Below are 18,029 nucleotides of genomic sequence, written 5' to 3' on the forward strand. Positions count from 1 at the left end.
GAGACATCCTTTCTGATGCTTGCAGAAATGAGCCCCTAGCGTTGGATAGCAAGCCCGATTCTACCCGGGCGGTTTATTGAACCATGGCTAACAAATCCAAGGGCACTGCAGCAAATCATTCAAAGGAAAGGTGCCTTCATATTTAATGGTTTAGAAAAATACCACTTGACAGGGTTGTGAGATACCTCTCTTGTGCAGATCCTGGAGAAGCAGCAGCTGTAGAATTTTACAGCAAATTACAGCCCTGGTCTCTTTCATCCGCGGCTGCCATCAACTTATTGGTAGTTCTGCTTACTAACGATTCCCAGGAAAGAGCCTTAAGCTTGTAAGTGGTAAGGGTGTAGAAACCCTTAACTGAGAATTAACCACAATCTAGTTAGGACATTCCCAGTTTTAAGGGATGTCTGTTTTTTGTGAAGGCTTCAAACAGAAGGTGCCTTTCAAAGATCCCTAGTGACCCCATGTACATAGTTCACATTAACGTCATTAACAGAATAGAACCACAGAGCCGAGCCTCATGGTCTGTTGTAAGTGAGAGAGTTTAGGGTACTTTGTGGGATGGATTATTTGTCACATCAGTCTGTAGGAGTTAAAATGTGCAAAACCAATATCTATGCTGGCTAATCTGCCTGCTCTACTGTGCAAATGTACACAGGATATATACTGACATGTCCTCTTGAGGCTGAACCAAAGATCTTGGGGCCCATGTTAAGACTGTGTCTAGATTGAGCTTTGGAGGGATTTTTAGGATTGTTCTATTGCACTGGAATGCTGCCTTGCAGAAAAAACTCTGCTTTGGCTTATAAAAGATCCGCTGACAGATAGCAGCATCCTCCGGGCCAGTGGGCACCTCTCTAAATAGGGGATTAGAAAATGCAAGAAATTGAGTGGTGGAAATAATAATAATAAAATAAATCCATATGGCCATAAAAATCCTCCTTGGAAGCAACAAAGAGAGCTTATTTGGTAACTTGTGTGAGACTTTCCAGTAACATCAGCGCTCCCTTATGAAGGGGCCAGCGGGTTCTCTTGATAAAAGTTGAGACCATCATCATGATCCATGAAGTCTCTAACGGCAAATGGGGAGCTAGCGCTTCAAGCTCAGGGCCTATTGCACTGGGGCAGGCATGGGAAACTATGTACTCCCCAGGCGCTTATGTTGTATAAAATGTTCCCTTGGTTTATGTTGGATGATTCACATAGTCCTGTGGCTGACATTAGCCTGCTCCTAGAGAGAGAGATGTGATGTTGCAAACATGGCATTATGGTTTCACTGCAGGATCAAGTGTAAGATTAAAAAAACTGGGCCTGTTCAGCTTGGAAAAGAGATGACTATGGAGGGGGAGATGATAGAGGTTCGTAACATCATGAATGCTTTGGAAAAAGTGAATAAAGTGTTATTTAGTCCTTCACATAACACACAAACCAGGGTCACCCAGTGAAATTAATAGGCAGCAGCTGTAAAACAAACAAATTGAACTACTACTTCACACAATGCACAGTCAGCCTGTGGAACTCGTTGCCAGGGGATGTTGTGAATGCCAAAAGTATAATTATGTTTAAAAAAAAAAATGAAGGAAGATCATGGAGGATAGATTCATCAATGGCTATTAGCCAAGATGGGCAGGGACACAACCTTATGCCCCGGGTGTCCCTAAACCTCCAACTGCGAGAAGCTGGACTGGATGACCGGATAGATCACTCAGAATTGCCATGTTCTGTTGATTCCCTTTGTAGCATCTGGCACTGGCCACTGTCAGAAGACCGGATACTGGGCTAGATGGACCACTGGGCTGACCCGATCCGTGCGTTCTTATGAGGGTGCATCCTCTTTATCATGTTGTTCGACCACATTCCTTAATTTCCAAATGAGGAAAAACATGCAGCAGGTGGATTGGTGTTAGTTGGTGGTGATGCTCATCAGAATGAATTGGGTTCTTCCCTTTTGCTGCTAGTTTCACCAGAGCTGCTGAAGAGTGTTTATGCCATCATTCTGCAGGGAGTAGCCAGCTTCACTTTCTGCAAATTCTCTTCGTGTTGCAAACTTTACGGGGCAGTTTTTAAAACTATTTCCATTGGAGCATTTCATCAGGGAAACATTTTGATTTTAATGTGAGATCTTGTAAATCCTCAATGTTGGGCCTACACTTGGGTTGGTAATAGGGATACAGAGGCTTTCACCTCTAGGTTCCTAACTGAAATCCAACCCTGGTCTGCTGCTCAGTGGCCTATGTGAAATGAGTTTGGGTTCCATTACCGAGGCCAAAGATTTAATGGGGTCATTAAGGGAGAACTTAGGAAGGGACCCTCCCTGTCATGATTGGGACACACTGACAGGAAGCTTACACTGCCACTGCCCAGGTACGTGTACTGCTTTGGTTAAACAGAGACTCGCTTTCTAAGGCTGCCAATCCAGCGCCTTTCATTTACTCCGTTGGGAATATAAAGGCTTCCTCTTTTCCTCCCTACCTCACTGCACCGTGCCTCACTAGCTATCGTGGTCGACTCTTCTTTGACTTGACCTGTTAAGGTGGACAGTTAAAGGTTAAAGACATTTAAAGTGGAGGGGATAGAGCCGTTGCAAAGTTAGGCAGGTGCAAGGTCACAGGTTACTTAGCTTTAGCCATTAATCCCACAAACTCCACGAATTTCACCACTGTACTCCAGAGAAATGGGTTTCACTTTTCCTTGATTACCATGGAGGGAGAGCAGGTTTTGCATGGGGACCTACTTATCATAAATGCTCCTCGGAGGTTCTTTTTAGCATCTATTCAATAAATCCCTTCTGGACGGGGCACCTAACCATGCCAGCATGATGATGCCTACTAACATGTATGTTCAGTTCTGTGCACTAATTCATGTGCACCCCAAAATCATCTTGCAACTACTCTCTTTTTTCTAGCAGCTGGTGGTGTAGCTAAAAGCAGGAAGATTTGGGGGGCAAGGAAAGGAACCTTATCAACTGTTAAAATGATTCTTTTACGCCTGTCTGGCAAACTAAATCTTCTACCTTCTTTCCACACAGAGCGAAGATGATGAGAAGCTGAAGAAGAGGAAGGAGCGATTTGGCATTGTAACAAGTTCGGCTGGGGCTGGAGCCACAGAGGACACAGAGGTAAAATGCTAAACCTGCAAGCAGAGGGACACGTGATAAGAAGTTTGGGGGCGAGAGGGCAGCTGAGAACACTTTCCGTGCTGACTTGTTAGGAGAGTTGAATATCCCAGAAGATGGCACTGTAACTCTTTGCACACATGAGATCTCGCTACTCAAGTGGATCTCATCCTACTCGTCCGCATGCAAGTACTTATATTCATTTCCTTCAGGTACCCCAATGATGATACCGCAAAGATCAATTCTCTTCTTTACGTGGATGATGAGCATCTGCCTCTTTGGGTTGCATGCATTCTAACCCCCCAGTGGAGCTTGTCAGCCTGGTTTGGAGCAGCCCAAACTACAAGATCTGGCCAGCACTGGCTGATGTGGCTCAGCTCTTAGTCTTGCAAACTAAGGCCTGGTCTACACTACGAGTTTAGGTCGACTTTAGCTGCGTTAAGTCGACTTAAGCCTGGACACGTTTACACGACGAAGCCCTTTCTTTCGACTTAAAGGGCCCTTTAAACCGGTTTCTTTACACCACCTCGACGAGGGGATTAGCGATAAAATCGGCCTTATGGGGGTCGGAATTGGGTAGTGAGGACGGAATTCGACATTAGTGGCCTCCGGGAGCTATCCCACAGTGCTTCATTGTGACCGCTCTGGACAGCACTCTCATCTCAGATGCACTGGCCAGGTAGACAGGAAAAGCCCCGCGAACGTTTGAATTTCATTTCCTGTTTGCTCAGCGTGGAGAGCACAGGTGACCATGCAGAGCTCATCAGCACAGGTAACCGTGATGGAGTCCCAGTCCCAGTCTCAGGATCGCAAAAGAGCTCCAGCCTGGACCGAACGGGAGGTACGGGATCTGATCGCCATCTGGGGAGATGAAGCAGTGCTGGCCGAACTCCGAAACAGTAAAAGAAATGGCAAAACATTAGAAAAGATCTCCAAGGCCATGAAGGACAGAGGCCATAACAGGGACGCACAGCAGTGCCGCGTGAAAATTAAGGAGCTAAGGCAAGCCTACCACAAAGCCAGAGACGCAAACGGAAGGTCCGGGGCTGAGCCGCAAACATGCCGCTACTACGAGGAGCTGCATGCCATTCTAGGGGGTGCAGCCACCAGTAGCCCAAGCGTGTGCTATCAGTCCCTCTCTGGAGACAGGGAATCGGGTTCGGCGGACGAGGAAGATGAGGATGGAGAGAACATCATAGATAGCTCACAGCAGCAAGGAAGCGGAGAAACCAGTTTCCCCAACAGCCAGGATATGTTTGTCACCCTGGACCTGGAACCAGTAACCCCCGAACTCACCCAAGACCCTGTGGGCACACAGGGGACCTCTGGTGAGTGTACCTTTGTAAATATTACACATGGTTTAAAAACAAGCGTGTTTAATGATTAATGATTAATTTGCCCTGGCAATCGCGGCCAGTACAGCTACTGGAAAAGTCTGTTAACGTGTATGGGGATGGAGCGGAAATCCTCCAGGGACATCTCCAGAAAGCTCTCCTTCATGTACTCCCAAAGCCTTTGCAAAAGGTTTCTGGGGAGGGCTGCCTTATCCCGTCCGCCATGGTAGGACACTTTACCACGCCAGGCCAGTAGCACGTAGTCTGGAATCATTGCATAACAAAGCATGGCAGCGTATGGTCCCGGTGTTTGCTGGCATGCAGACAACATCCATTCCTTATCGCTCTTTGTTATCCTCAGGAGAGTGATATCATTCACGGTCACCTGGTTGAAATGGGGCGATTTTATTAAGGGGACATTCAGAGGTGCCCCTTCCTGCTCTGCTGAACAGAAATATTCCCCGCTGTTAACCACGCGGTGGGGGGGAGGGGTGAAGTGTCCAACCCAGAGAATTGGGTGTGTGGGGGAGGGGAGTTAGTTGGGTTTGTGCTGCATGTTAAACCTTAAACCTCAGCCCCTCCTTTTACATTGCAAACCCATTTTAAATGGCCAACCCAACGGGTGCTTGGTATGGTTAATGAGAGCAGTACTGTTTTAAACCATCCCCACTTGTTAACAAGGTTAAAAAAGCCCAAAGACTGTGTCTTACCATGGCTGCCTGCAAGCTGAAATCTGTGGCCTGGCACTGCGTGAGTGATCTCTCACACCAAACCGGCAGTCCCTCAATGTAAGAGGAAAAATGCGACCTTGTAACGAAAGCACATGTGCTGTGTGATGTGAACAGCAAAATCTAACGTGAAAGAGTGTACCCATTGTTCTAAAAAATGTATCTTTTTTAAACAACTCTCCCTTCTCCTCCACCAGCTGCAAATGTTTCACCTTCACAGAGGCTAGTGAATATTCGAAGAAGGAAGCGAAGGACACGTGACGAAATGTTCACTGAACTACAGACTGCCTCCCACGCTGACAGAGCACAGCAGAATGCGTGGAGGCAGTCAATGACTGATTTTAAAAAAGCCCAATATGAGCGAGAGGAGAGGTGGCGGGCTGAAGAGGAGAAGTCGCGGGCTGAAGAGCAGAGGTTGCGTGCTGAAACGCGGGCTGAAGAGGAGAAATGGCGTCAGCTTGTACTCAGAAAGCAAGAGTCGATGCTCCGGCTGCTGGAGCATCAAAGTGATATGCTCCTGCGTATGGTTGAGCTGCAGGAAAGGCAGCAGGAGCAGAGACCGCCGCTACAGCCCCTCTGTAACCAACAGCAGGAGCAGAGACCGCCGCTACAGCCCCTCTGTAACCACCAGCCCTCCTCCCCAAGTCCCATTGCCTCCTCACCCAGACGCCCAAGAACACGGTGGGGGGGCCTCCGGCCACCCAATCACTCCACCCTAGATGATTTCCACAGCAATAAGTTTTAAAGTTTTAAAGTGCAGTGTGTCCTTTTCCTTCCCTCCTCCCCCACCCATCCCGGGCTACCTTTGCAATTATCCCCCTAGTTGTGTGCTCAATTAATAAAGAATGCATGAATGTGAAGTAACAATGACTTTATTGCCTCTGCAAGTGGTGCTTGAAGAGGGGAGGGGAGGGGAGGTTGGGGTGCTTGGTTTACAGGGTAGTAGAGTTAACCGGGTGCGTGGGGGGGGGGGCTGCGATTTCATCAAGGAGAAACAAACAGAAGTTTCACACCATATCCTGCCCAGTCACAAAACTAGTTTTCAAAGCCTCTCTGATGCGCACCGCGCCCTGCTGTGCTGCTCTAACCGACCTGGTGTCTGGCTGCGCGTAATCAGCGGCCAGGCGATTTGCCTCTACCTCCCACCCCGCCATAAATGTCTCCCCCTTACTCTCACAGATATTGTGGAGCGCACAGCAAGTAGCAATAACAATGGGGATATTCTTTTCGCTGAGGTCACAGCGAGTCAGTAAGCTGCGCCAGCGCGCTTTTAAACGCCCAAATGCACATTCCACCACCATTCGGCACTTGCTCAGCCTGTAGTTGAACAGGTCCTGACTCCTGTCCAGGCTGCCTGTGTATGGCTTCATGAGCCATGGCATTAAGGGGTAGGCTGGGTCCCCAAGGATCACGATAGGCATTTCAACATCCCCAATGGTTATTTTCTGGTCCGGGAAGAAAGTCCCTTCCTCCAGCTTTTGAAACAGAAGAGAGTGCCTGAAGACGCGAGCATCATGTACCCTTCCCGGCCAGCCCACGTTGATGTCGGTGAAACGTCCCTTGTGATCCACCAGGGCTTGCAGCAGCATTGAAAAGTACCCCTTGCGGTTTATGTACTCGGTGGCTTGGTGCGCCGGTGCCAAGATAGGGATATGGGTTCCGTCTATCGCCCCACCACAGTTTGGGAATCCCATTGCAGCAAAGCCATCCACTATGTCCTGCACGTTTCCCAGAGTCACTACCCTTGATATCACCAGGCCTCTCATTGCCCTGGCAACTTGGATCACAGCAGCCCCCACAGTAGATTTGCCCACTCCAAATTGATTCCCGACTGACCGGTAGCTGTCTGGCGTTGCAAGCTTCCACAGGGCTATCGCCACTCGCTTCTCAACTGTGAGGGCTGCTCTCATCTTGGTATTCTGGCGCTTCAGGGCAGGGGAAAGCAAGTCACAAAGTTCCATGAAAGTGCCCTTACGCATGCGAAAGTTTCGCAGCCACTGGGAATCGTCCCAGACCTGCAACACGATGCGGTCCCACCAGTCTGTGCTTGTTTCCCGGGCCCAGAATCGGCGTTCCATGGCATGAACCTGCCCCAGTAACACCATGATTTCCACATTGCTGGGGCCTGTGCCTTGTGAGAGGTCCATGTCAATTTCCTCATCACTATCGTCGCCGCGCTGCAATCGCCTCCTCCTCCTCAGCTGGTCCTCCTGGTTTTGCTTTGGCATGTCCAGGCTCTGCATATACTCCAGGACAATGCGCGTGGTGTTCATAGTGCTCATAATTGCCGCGGTGATCTGAGCGGGCTCCATGATCCCAGTGCTAGCTATGGCGTCTGGTCTGAAAAAAGGCGCGAAACTAGTATCTAAAGACCAGGGGAAGAAGGGAGGGAGGGAGGGAGGGAGGGAGGGGCGGGCGACTGACGACATGGCGTACAGGTACAGGGAATTAAAATCAAGAAAGGTGGCTGTGCATCAGGGAGAAATACAAACAACTGTCACACAGAATGCCCCCCCCCCCAGAGATTGAACTCCTAAGCCTGGGTTTAGCGGGCCGTTGATTTGACGGAGGGAGGGGGGAAGGAAATGAATAAAACACAAATCTATTTTTTACATCTTAAGACGACAGTGCAGCATGACTGATAGCCCTCGGCATTTTCTGGGTGCTTGGCAGCCAATACTTGGCAGCAAATAGTATACTACGACTGGTAACCATCATTGTCCAACGAGGACGGTTAAAGGCAAGGGGTTGCTGCTGTGTAGCAATGTAGCCCCACGTGTGCCAGCCACATGTCTGCCAGCACCCAGATCGCCCTCGGCCTTTTCTGGGTGCTTAGCAGACAATACTTGGCAGCAAATAGTATACTACGACTGGTAACCATCATTGTCCAACGAGGACGGTTAAAGGCAAGGGGTTGCTGCTGTACAGTAGCCAGAAGGCTCGGTAAAGGCGCTCAGGCTACAATAATCTATGAGCATTTCAGGCAACCTCTAAATTTACTTGCTTTCAGACCTGAGGAAAGCTCTTCTTTCAGATCTGCTGAGCACCCAGATTGCCCTCGGCCTCTTCTGGATGCTCAGCAGACAATACTGACAGGACGGTTACCAGTCGTAATAAACTATCTACTGCCAAAAGGCAAGGGGCTGGTGCAATGCAGCCCTACGGCTGCCAGCCCCACAGCTACCAGCATCCCGAGCGCCGATGAAGGCTACTACTCATGCTGCACCGTCTACCGCCAAAAGGCAGTAATCTGCTGCTGCTGTTTAGCAATGCAGTCACACGTTTGCCGGCACCCGGAAGACATATGGTGACGGTGAGCTGAGCTGAGCGGGCTCCATGCTTGGCGTGGTATGTTGTCTGCACAGGTAACCCAGGTAAAAAGGCGCGAATCTATTGTCTGCCGTTGCTGTGACGGCGGGGGAGGTGCGTGACGCAATGTACCCAGAACCCCCCGCGGCACTGCTTTGCATCATTCGGGCATTGCGATCTCAACCCATAATTCCAATGGGCGCCGGAGACTCCGGGAACTGTGGGATAGGTACCCATAGGTACCCATAGTGCAATGCGCCGGAAGTCGACGCTAGCCTCGGTACTGTGGACGCGGTCCGCCGACTTCATGCACTTAGAGCATTTTATGTGGGGACACACACAGTCGGCTGCATAAAACCGGCTTCTATAAATCCGGCTTCTATAAATCCGACCTAATTTTGTAGTGTAGACAAGCCCTAATACAGATGCCTGCAGAAAATTGGGAGCAACCGTTCTCCTCCAGTTTCCTCCACACTGCTCCCTTTATGCCTTGAGTGGCCTACTAGACTACCTCCCATTCACATCCCTCCTTATGACTTCCTTTATCCAGGAAGCCCTTGAACTTTAAACCTGCTTCACTCCTTTCATCGTAAATTTCACAACATAAAAAGGAAGGAACAAGTAAGGATCAAGAAATTGACCACACCCCTTGCTTTTCTCTCTTCCATCTTTTGATTTGACACCTCTGTCCTGCTGTTGGCTCTTTGGTCTGATTTTTAATTTGTAAGCTCTGCAAGACAGTGCCTCACCATTTTATTTATGGGGGTTTATGCCTTGCTGTGCGGCACCTGGTACCAGAGACCAGGCTAGATGGTCCTGTGGCAGTTCCTACGTTCCTGTTGTCGAGTATCATGAACACTATTGGTGCTGCATAAATAATACTCTAGCATAAATCAGTGAGAGCTGAGCCCCCATCACTGTCCACAGAGGGGTGCTGGATATGGATTTTAATTTTAACAATCAATTGGCAAAGGTTGCGGGAGGGTGAGCTGTTGGGGTCTTAGAAGCTACTTAACCAGATGGCTTCTGGATTCGACATACAAGAAGTGGTTTTTTGTTTGGCTCCGAAGAGTGATCTCAGCAATTCAGGTGGGATTTGGGGGCTTTTTCTGTTTTGTTTTTGTAGCTTTTTGATAAACGCTTCCCTGGAATGAAATGGTGCACGGCATTCCCAGCCTTCTGCAAGCAGCACTGGAGAACAGGCCCCTGTTCAGTCTGAGCAGAGGGGGTGGCTGGGGGGGAAGGATTCCATGTTTTTCCGCTAGGTCACTTATAGGTTGTGCCTGGAACAAAAAGGTCTTTTGACTAGTATTGTGTGCACTCAAATGCACCTTTCCCCTGGAGATTCTTGGTTCGGGCTTCTGTTGCCCCCTGGCTATTTATCCTGCTAAAAATTAAGATTTATACGCCCCTCGTGTATCAAGTTAAAGGCATATCTGAGAGACGCAATAGAATATTTAATGCAGTTTAGTATGTCCCTCTCACCTTTTCCATGAATAGAAGAGTGTTAACCCTTTGCCCTTTTAAATTTCCCACCTCCCCATTGCCTGGAAGGGTTTCCAGGCCTCTCAAGTAGGCATTGTTCCCTTTTGTAGCACGTTGCCAGCGAGATGAAGTGACTTCAGCAGCACTGTATCTTGGGCACTGTATGCTTTTGCAACTTGATTTCAAGCCCCGTTTGTTGGACTAAAATCTTCTAGCGCCTTGCCAAGCATCGATACCAAATACTCTTGAACTAACCTTGTGATCCCGTATTCAGGCAAGGGCTGGGTCAGTCATGCACTAGGGTCATTTAATACCATCAAGTGTGGTGTGGGTTTTTTTTTGTTTTTTTTAGTCTTCATCCAAATGTGTGTGGGGTTTGAATTGTGAATGTTGGTTTTGATTTTTCTTTCAATCCCTTTTGCAGGCAAAGAAGAGGAAAAGAGCAGAACGCTTTGGGATTGTCTGATGTCTGTCCATTTTAGGCTTTACCTGTTGGGCGGGGAGCACGCTCACGTGTGTGCGCGCTCTCTCTCTCTCCCCCCTTGCCTTCCCCCGCCACACACACACTAGCACTAGTAAGGAGTGTAGGCTCTCTTCCCCACACAGGACCCAATAGAGAATCCCTGATAGCTGTACAGTTGTGCTGCTTATTTTTTTCAATTGTGAAGTTTAAAAAAAATATATATATACAGAGCAAAGAGCAAAAATGTTCTTCTTGTATCTGTGGTGGGTGAAATCCCATTGCCCAGTTCGCCATTCCCCTGCCACTTGTGTAGTTATTTACAGCAGTGCAAAGCAGGTGTGTAATGCCACCACATCCAAATTGGAAGTGTTTTACACCCATTGTGGACTGGTGTAAATGCCCACACAAGGTGCAGGTTTGAACCTAGGTAGTGGGGAAGGAGAACTGGAGTGGCCATTATCATCAGATGTAGGATGAGGAAAGGATAATGCCATTCGGGGATGAAGTTGGAGAAAGGTTTGCTCTCCCTGCTATGTCTTAGGGAGTTGCACCCTTCGGTTGAGAGACAGGTTATGCCACTTAAAGCAGGAACTTCCTGGAGCCGCCCTTTTATTTAAATGTTGCTGATTTTTATTGTCTCCATTTCTCTGGGCTGCCCTGGGCAAAGAAACCCTCCTCTCCCTCCTTCAGCCCCAGGAAATCACTCTTTAAGTTCAGCAGTATCAGGGCACGCACACCAATAGCCTGGCTAAAAACATTCTTCAGCTCAAGGGCACCTTGCATCCCTACTTAGGTTCTGCTGTGGATCATCTGCTTCTTCTTGGGTTGCCCCTCCCAGCTTGTGACGTCGTGTTTGCTGCCTCGCTGGCCAGGGCAGGGCCTTTCTAATACATGGCACGGGATGGCCAAAAAACATCGTAGTAATTCTTGTATCAGATAGGCTTTAAACTTCACAAACCACCCCGTATGTGAAAGGGTCTTTCTCAGCTACCTCTGCTCCCCGGGGGTGGTCTCGTGGGGAATGGGTTGGAGCAGCAGCTGGTGATTGGCAGAAGATCAAGGCCAAAGCCTTGGAATAAGGAGAGAGGAATCCCAGAACATTTACAAATTAAACCCACTTCACCGGCCTCTAAGGGCTGTTCTGGGGCTTGTGGCATTTAGTACAAATGGTCAGATCTCCTGGAAGATTAGTGAGAGATTTCTCTTGCCTTTCAAAAAAAATTCCTTTGCTCAGTTTTTATTCCCAGGTTGAATTTTGTGTTGTCCTCATCTAACATCCAGACTAGCTCAGTCAGACTTGTTAATACCTCACCCAGTCTTAAACCAGCCTTCCCTGCCTCACCTCTTGCAAAGGGGGACAGCACCAACCTTGTCCTGGGAATACGTGGTTTGAAAAGGTGTTGCAGTGAACCTGTTCTGCATCGGGACTGAAGCGAATTTCCCTCCTGTCACGTTAACTTCTCCATTTTCCCTGCAACATCATGCTTAGTACAGGAGCGAAACACAGCATGGCTGCAAATATTATGCACCTTTTGTCTGGTTAGCTTATCAAACGGCACCTTCTGTTTTTAGGAAGCTGTAGGAATCAGTTCTCCATGTTAAGTTGTGTAGATGGAGCAAGAGTGTTAGCTAATACCAGAGAGCTGTTGTCCCATGCTTTGCTCTAGGCCTCTGAGGCCAATAGCTGTTGTTAGCAGTGATTCAGTAGAGAGGGAAGACGTATGGTGCCTTTCTTCGTCTCCTTAATAGGTTTTTACACACAGGTATTCCTTGTGCGTCTAACACCTTATGTAACTTTTTTACCCTTAAACTTATATCAAGGTCCCCAGAAAAATAGAACAGCTGGGTAGATTTCCCCTTGATTGATCTTTGCTTTTAAATGTCCATTTTGGTTGAAATGTGCCTGTGCTTCAGAGATTTGCATCCAGGGATTCTTGCTCCTGACCATACCCTCTACTGGAAAGATGTGTTTGCACGGGTCACACGCAGTGGAGAACAGCAGCTGTATGTGTACAGTAGGCTGGGCAAAGGGGCCAGCCTGACTCTTGAAAAGCAATAGATTTTTCTTTAAATGTAGAGGTCTTCAAATTGCTTGTGCTCGGCACCACCGATGCACGCAGGCTGATGTCTCAGCTGTATGCCCCAGGTGATTCTAAGCAATATCGGAGGTTGGTTTGCTTGCCCCGCAACTATAGGATCCAGGTTGCATTGTGTGTGGCTTGGGGTGTCAATGGTAGAATGAACCGAAGCCCCCTGTCTCCTTCCAGACTTAATGGAATAACCTTATTCTGTTTTTTTTTCCGTATGTCGGATTTTGTAATATGTATTTTCTATTCCGCTCATGGCTTTTTGCTGGTTATTTGCTTGAAATGTTTTGAAGTGTACCAGGACAAACACTGCATTTCACTCTTGGTTTCATAATAAAACTGCTTCTTCAAGGCAACACCTGTATCTGCCTATTTGGTGTGTGATGTAACAGTGCTTTTCCTGTGGTGTCAGGGTTGGGCAGTGCTAGCACAGAGCCAAACATCGCTGAGGTCTGATTCTCTCTCTCTCTCTCTCTCTCTGGCGCTGCATTGTGTGGTGTTGTTTACACCCGTGCACGTCAATCCCATGGCCCAAGGAAAACATCATTTAGGTCCATTCTGCCCTCGTTTAAATGACTTCCCACGGTGTACGGTGCCCCTTGCCTTCAAATGAACACAGAGGTCCTGAGCACTTGTAGTCGTGAAAGATCCCATGATGCTTTTTGTTAACCCCTGGCATCCCGGACAAACCCCAGTTCTTAGCCCATTCTGCCTCCCTAAATTCTTCCCTATAGTTTGTTGGATACAGAATTCCTCTTTGCTTCCTGTTGACCTCATTAAACTTTGCAAGCCCTTTGGAGTAGGGACTCTGCTTTTAAAGGTCCTGTAAAGCATCTTGCACATGCAGGGTGCTGTGTATATAGTGCCCAGGCCTCCTTTGTTTATTATTTGGTGCTAAGAAGTCAGATGCTCTCAGTTCTAGGATTGCCCTTGGTCTGCTTGGCAAGTGCAAATATCCTTTTGTGTCCTTGGCTTCTTTATTTCTGATCACTTCCTGTACTTCTCCGTATACTACCTGAGTGGTATAAATGATCAGCTGTTTTACAATACTGCAGGGAGGGCTGCTGGTGGTACTCAAATCCCTAATCCCCCTGGGTGTTAGGTAAGTGGAGTCCCCTTTGTACAGGCTGACGTACGGTAAAGGGACTCACTTAAGGTTGTACAGCAGAGTTGGGCGTAGAACCCAGGAGTTCCAATTTCCATGCTTGTGCTCTGACCACTTGATTACACTCCCCTTTCTGAGCCAGAAACAGAACCCAAGAGTCCTGACTTCAGTCTCCTGTTCTAACTAGTCAATATTTTCTCTTCCCAGAGCTGGGAATAGAAGCAAGATATCCTGTCTTGCCGTCCCGTTGTCTGACCCCTGGAACCCAGCCCCTATTGCCTCTAGAAACCACACGAGCACAGCTTGTTCAGTTTCCCTTGGGCATATGGGATCACTACAGATATGGACAGTGCCTCCATTGCACGTTCTCTCTGCCATTCCAAATCATTCCTCACTTTCTAGGGGCACTAATGCATATTCTGCCCCCCTCCCCTCCCCCAGCATTCTCTCCCCTGCACCCATCCTCAAATTGATCGCTTCCATGTGCTCTAGTAACTAAACTACCTGAGTGTCTCTTGCTCCCCCATTTCACCTCCCTCTCCTTGTTCGGGATGAATTTCCTTTGGCCATGGGAGCAATATAGCAACGAACCCAGGTCTACTCCCTCGCTTCTCCTTTATCGATCACTCTCTCCCTTTGCCTATATATAGGCACTTTCTGTATTCCCAGCCCTGGTCCAGCAGCTGCCCCCAGCAGCCAGTGCTACAGAGGGCATCGCTGCCTGTAGAGATCTCCCCTCCCCCCTCTCTCCCCTCTGCTGCTTTTTCCCGCTTGGTGGGAGTTTATTTTGTAGAGGACACTGCTTCTTTTAAATGCTGGGCTTTCCCCTCCGTGGGGTGGGGGGGAAATCATTCTAATCACACTGGGTTTAAAACACCACCTAATTTATTTTTCCTCTCCGAGCTGGGAGCCGCTCGTGACTAATTTGGGCTGAATAGGTGGAGAAAGAAAGCAGCGGGCACACAATGAGCGGGGGAAAGTGTGGGAAAGCGAGCGAAAGAAAAGGAGGGCCAGGGCTTGCAGCGTGAGAGCTGGTAACGCCGCGCAGCGCCCAAATTCAGCATGAAGTCACTTTTCAGAGCAGACGCTTGGGCTGAAAACGCAAGTGGGACTATAGGTCAGGGCGGCGGGAGGAGTGGGGGTGGGAAATGGTTGGGCTCGCACAATGTGAAGGGAAGGAGGAGGTGGGGTGAGAGAAGAGAGATGGGCACAGTGTGTGTGTGTGTGTGTGTGTGTGCGTGCCCCTTCACAAAGAAACACAAACACATCTTCCCGCTCGCGCTGTCCCCTTCACCCCAATGGCCTCCTGCCCCTGAGTCGTCTGTGGCTGGGTTGGAAACTTCTTGTGTTTAAATTCAGAAAAATAAGGAAACAAAACCAGAGCCAGAGAGAGAGAGGGGAGGGGGTTAATACAGAGCAATACACTTTAAGATTTCTTCTGTCCCTTCCTTCCCCTCCCCACAGTTTTAAATATCTTATAGGCCTGCACTGAAATCTCTTCTGGAGTCGCCTTGAAACTGACTGTAGGTAAACCCCCTTGCTTGAAGTTGTGTTATGTTCAAATTGATTAGGTTACAGGTTATCCTCTTCCCCTGCCCCCAACTGCTTCAAGGGCTGGTTAGTTTCACAGCAAGGGCCCATCCTGCTCTGTACTGCTGTGTCTTGAGGTGCTGCCCCTTCTGTGCACCTTAACAGTTATAATTCTGACCACGCTCTTCCCCTCCTCCCTGCGTTTGGAGTTGAATGGACTGTTTAAAAAATAAATATCTATATCCATCTTGCAACAACTGGGACTTGGTGAGCTGCTGCTGCGATTGGCTCAATCCCTGGAGTCTCTGGCTAATCCAAGGGGTTCAGGACTAGTTAAACTCTGATTTGCACAGCTTGCTTGGGCCGTGAATCAACTGTGCTTTTCCCCTAGAAATCGGAGCTCAGGGCGGCCTGTTGGGTGATCCAGTCCACATTGCCTCCAGAATCCAAGGCCAGGGATGGATTTTCTATAGAATGAATATAATTTCACTACCCCAAATATTTTTCAGGACAGAAGGAATGTTGCTGAGTAGTTAAAGTAGGAAGCCTGGTATCTCTACACCAAGGCTTAGAGCAGGGGCTTTGGTGTCAGGACTCTTGGGTTCTAATCCTATCTTCAGAAGCGGTAATGTCTAGTGCATAGGGGCAGGGGCTGTGAGTCTGGAGTCCTGGCTTCTCTTCCAAGCTCTATTTCTTGAGTGGCTGGTGTCAAGACATTTCAGGGGGCCTCTGGGCCCTGTCTGTGGGGAAACTTGGGCTGCATGATGGTTTTGTGAAACACATCGAAAGCGGAAGTGGCTTGACCCAGAGGGAGTTGGTGTCGGAGCTGGCAGCAGAACTCAGGCATCCTAGCTCCCCTCCCTTGCAAGAACGGCTCTGGACATTACCTAACTCCATGGTTGCTCCCTCAGTCCTGCCCCTTTCTGAAGTACACATCTGTGTGTTACTCCTTCCCCCCAGCAGCTCTGTTTGCTAGATGTACTCAAGCTGGAAGCTGGAGGGAGGGGCGTGTGCCATGGTTGGCCATGTCATGACCCGTCAGGACATGCTTTGGGAAGCACATGGTCTGGCAAAGGCCTGAAGAGAAGTGAGTGAGCTGGGCAGTCCTCTCTTCCCCAGATAGCTCCTGCAATCAACTCTTCCTCCCCGGCACCTTGCCCCTCAGCTGTCAATCACACTTCTCATTGCTGTCCTACTGTATCTGCTCTTGGCACTACTGCACTGGAAGCTTGGTGCCCAGACCTCAGCCAGGCCAGAGCCCCTGTGTACTGGATGCTGTATGGACGTGTCATAAATTCAGAGATTACAAGGCCAGGTGGGACCACTATGGTCCTCTAGTCTGACCTCCTTTATAGCACAGGCCAGATAATCCCCCAGTCCCTGCGCTCAGGTAGAAGGCTGGAGTGGGGGACTCAACAGAACCTGTTGTTTCTCTTCTGCTGAGCCAGGAGCTCCCAGAGATGAGGGTCAGATGTTAGATGTTCCCTGTTGCTCCTGTGTAGTGTAATTGACTTGTCGAGGGGTCTCAGAAGGGAAGATGTTTTCAATAACTGGGGGATTTCCCCCCCAATCTCATCCCAGGTGCCTTGGAAGAAGAGACTCAGCGGGGAATAGAGTGAGGACCTTTATTCTCTCTCCACAGTTGTGTGCGTGCCATTCTGCTCCCGCCCTGCTCATGGCAGCCTCGGGGTGACCTGCCCCTCTGCTTTGCTTGGCCTTTCTCCATCAAGGACAGCTTCTCCCAGCTGTGAAGCAAGGTTCAGAAGCACATACAGCGGCAGGTGGCAGTGCCCCTATGCATGGATTCCCTGGGCTGCTCTCCAGAGCTTTGGTCCCAGCGCCACGGGCGAAGCTGCAGCTTAGCCCTACAGCATGGTAGGCTGAGGTTTATAAAGCCGTGGTCGATAGGGGATGAACAGTTAGGACAGGTTCTGTTCTAACCTTTAGAAGACAGGGATGTCCCTGAGGAGGAGGTGGTGTAGGGCTCTAACCATCGGCTTAGAACTGCTCCCCAGCAGGGTCAGCTCAGCCCTTTGTCCTTCCACGGCGGATACCCTGTGTTCCGTGGGGTCTACTGGCTGTGGACTGTGCCTATGAGACCTTGGACAACCAAGGGACATCCCACAGCTGCGTTTAGGCTGGGCCCATTGGATGACAATTGCCCCAAACCATCTGTTGAGCTGTGGACTGGCTGCTGCCCTGTACAGCACTGTGGGACCCATGTGTGCTTTATCAGGGGTGGGGTGCAGTGGCTTGTGCCCACCTCTCCAGCGTGATCGCTCTGCCACTGGCATTACAGTCCTTGCTTCACAGGCAGCCCTGGTGTCTCCTGCTACAGAGTCAGCAGGATCGGTGGATCCCAGCCAAGCTCCCTGCCTGCTGGTATAATTACTGTGAATGTTGCATGCGGACAGTCTTATTAGGCATCAGAGGGGGAAGGTTAGGAGAGCCAGATTATGGCATGGCTGGCATGGGGTTGCACCCCCTCCCTCTGACATGGCTGTGGGTGGTCACCAGGATGGAGGTAACTGGCTCTGTCCCTGTCCTAATTTGTCTGCCCTGCGTGCCTGCACCCTCTGTCTCTGAATTAGGTCAGCTGAGGGCCGGGGAAAGCAGGTGATGCGGGGCGCAGCTCCCAGCAGCCTTGGGGGAGACGCGACCAGAACAAAAGCGAGCTCTCATTAAACTTTTGACATCGTCCTTCGAAGCAAACCAACCAACCCAACCAGGAATGTTACAAGTGGGCTGACCTACCCTACCCCTTAGCCCAGCCCCATGCACCCCCTGGCGCTCTGGAGGAGTGGAACCCAGAGATCTAGATTCCAGCTAGAGCTCCAGCTGCTACCATCCGTCTGCCTCCGGGTGTGTAGTAGGTG

At 49.4% G+C, this 18,029-nt stretch overlaps 1 protein-coding gene across 2 annotated transcripts in view; it reads left to right on the forward strand.

Moving 5' to 3' along the window:
* SARNP (SAP domain containing ribonucleoprotein) overlaps positions 1 to 12,887 on the forward strand; it is a 57,319-nt gene extending 44,432 nt beyond the window's left edge. For both annotated transcript variants that reach the window (XM_065419311.1, XM_065419312.1), the window contains 2 exons: positions 3,026 to 3,115; positions 10,393 to 12,887. In XM_065419311.1, coding sequence (XP_065275383.1) covers positions 3,026 to 3,115; positions 10,393 to 10,434 — 132 coding nt within the window. In that variant the 3' untranslated portion in view covers positions 10,435 to 12,887. The remainder of the gene's footprint in view (positions 1 to 3,025; positions 3,116 to 10,392) is intronic.
* Positions 12,888 to 18,029: the final 5,142 nt, after the last annotated feature.

This window comes from Emys orbicularis, chromosome 19 (assembly GCF_028017835.1).
Source record: "Emys orbicularis isolate rEmyOrb1 chromosome 19, rEmyOrb1.hap1, whole genome shotgun sequence".
Lineage (NCBI taxonomy): Eukaryota > Metazoa > Chordata > Testudines > Emydidae > Emys > Emys orbicularis.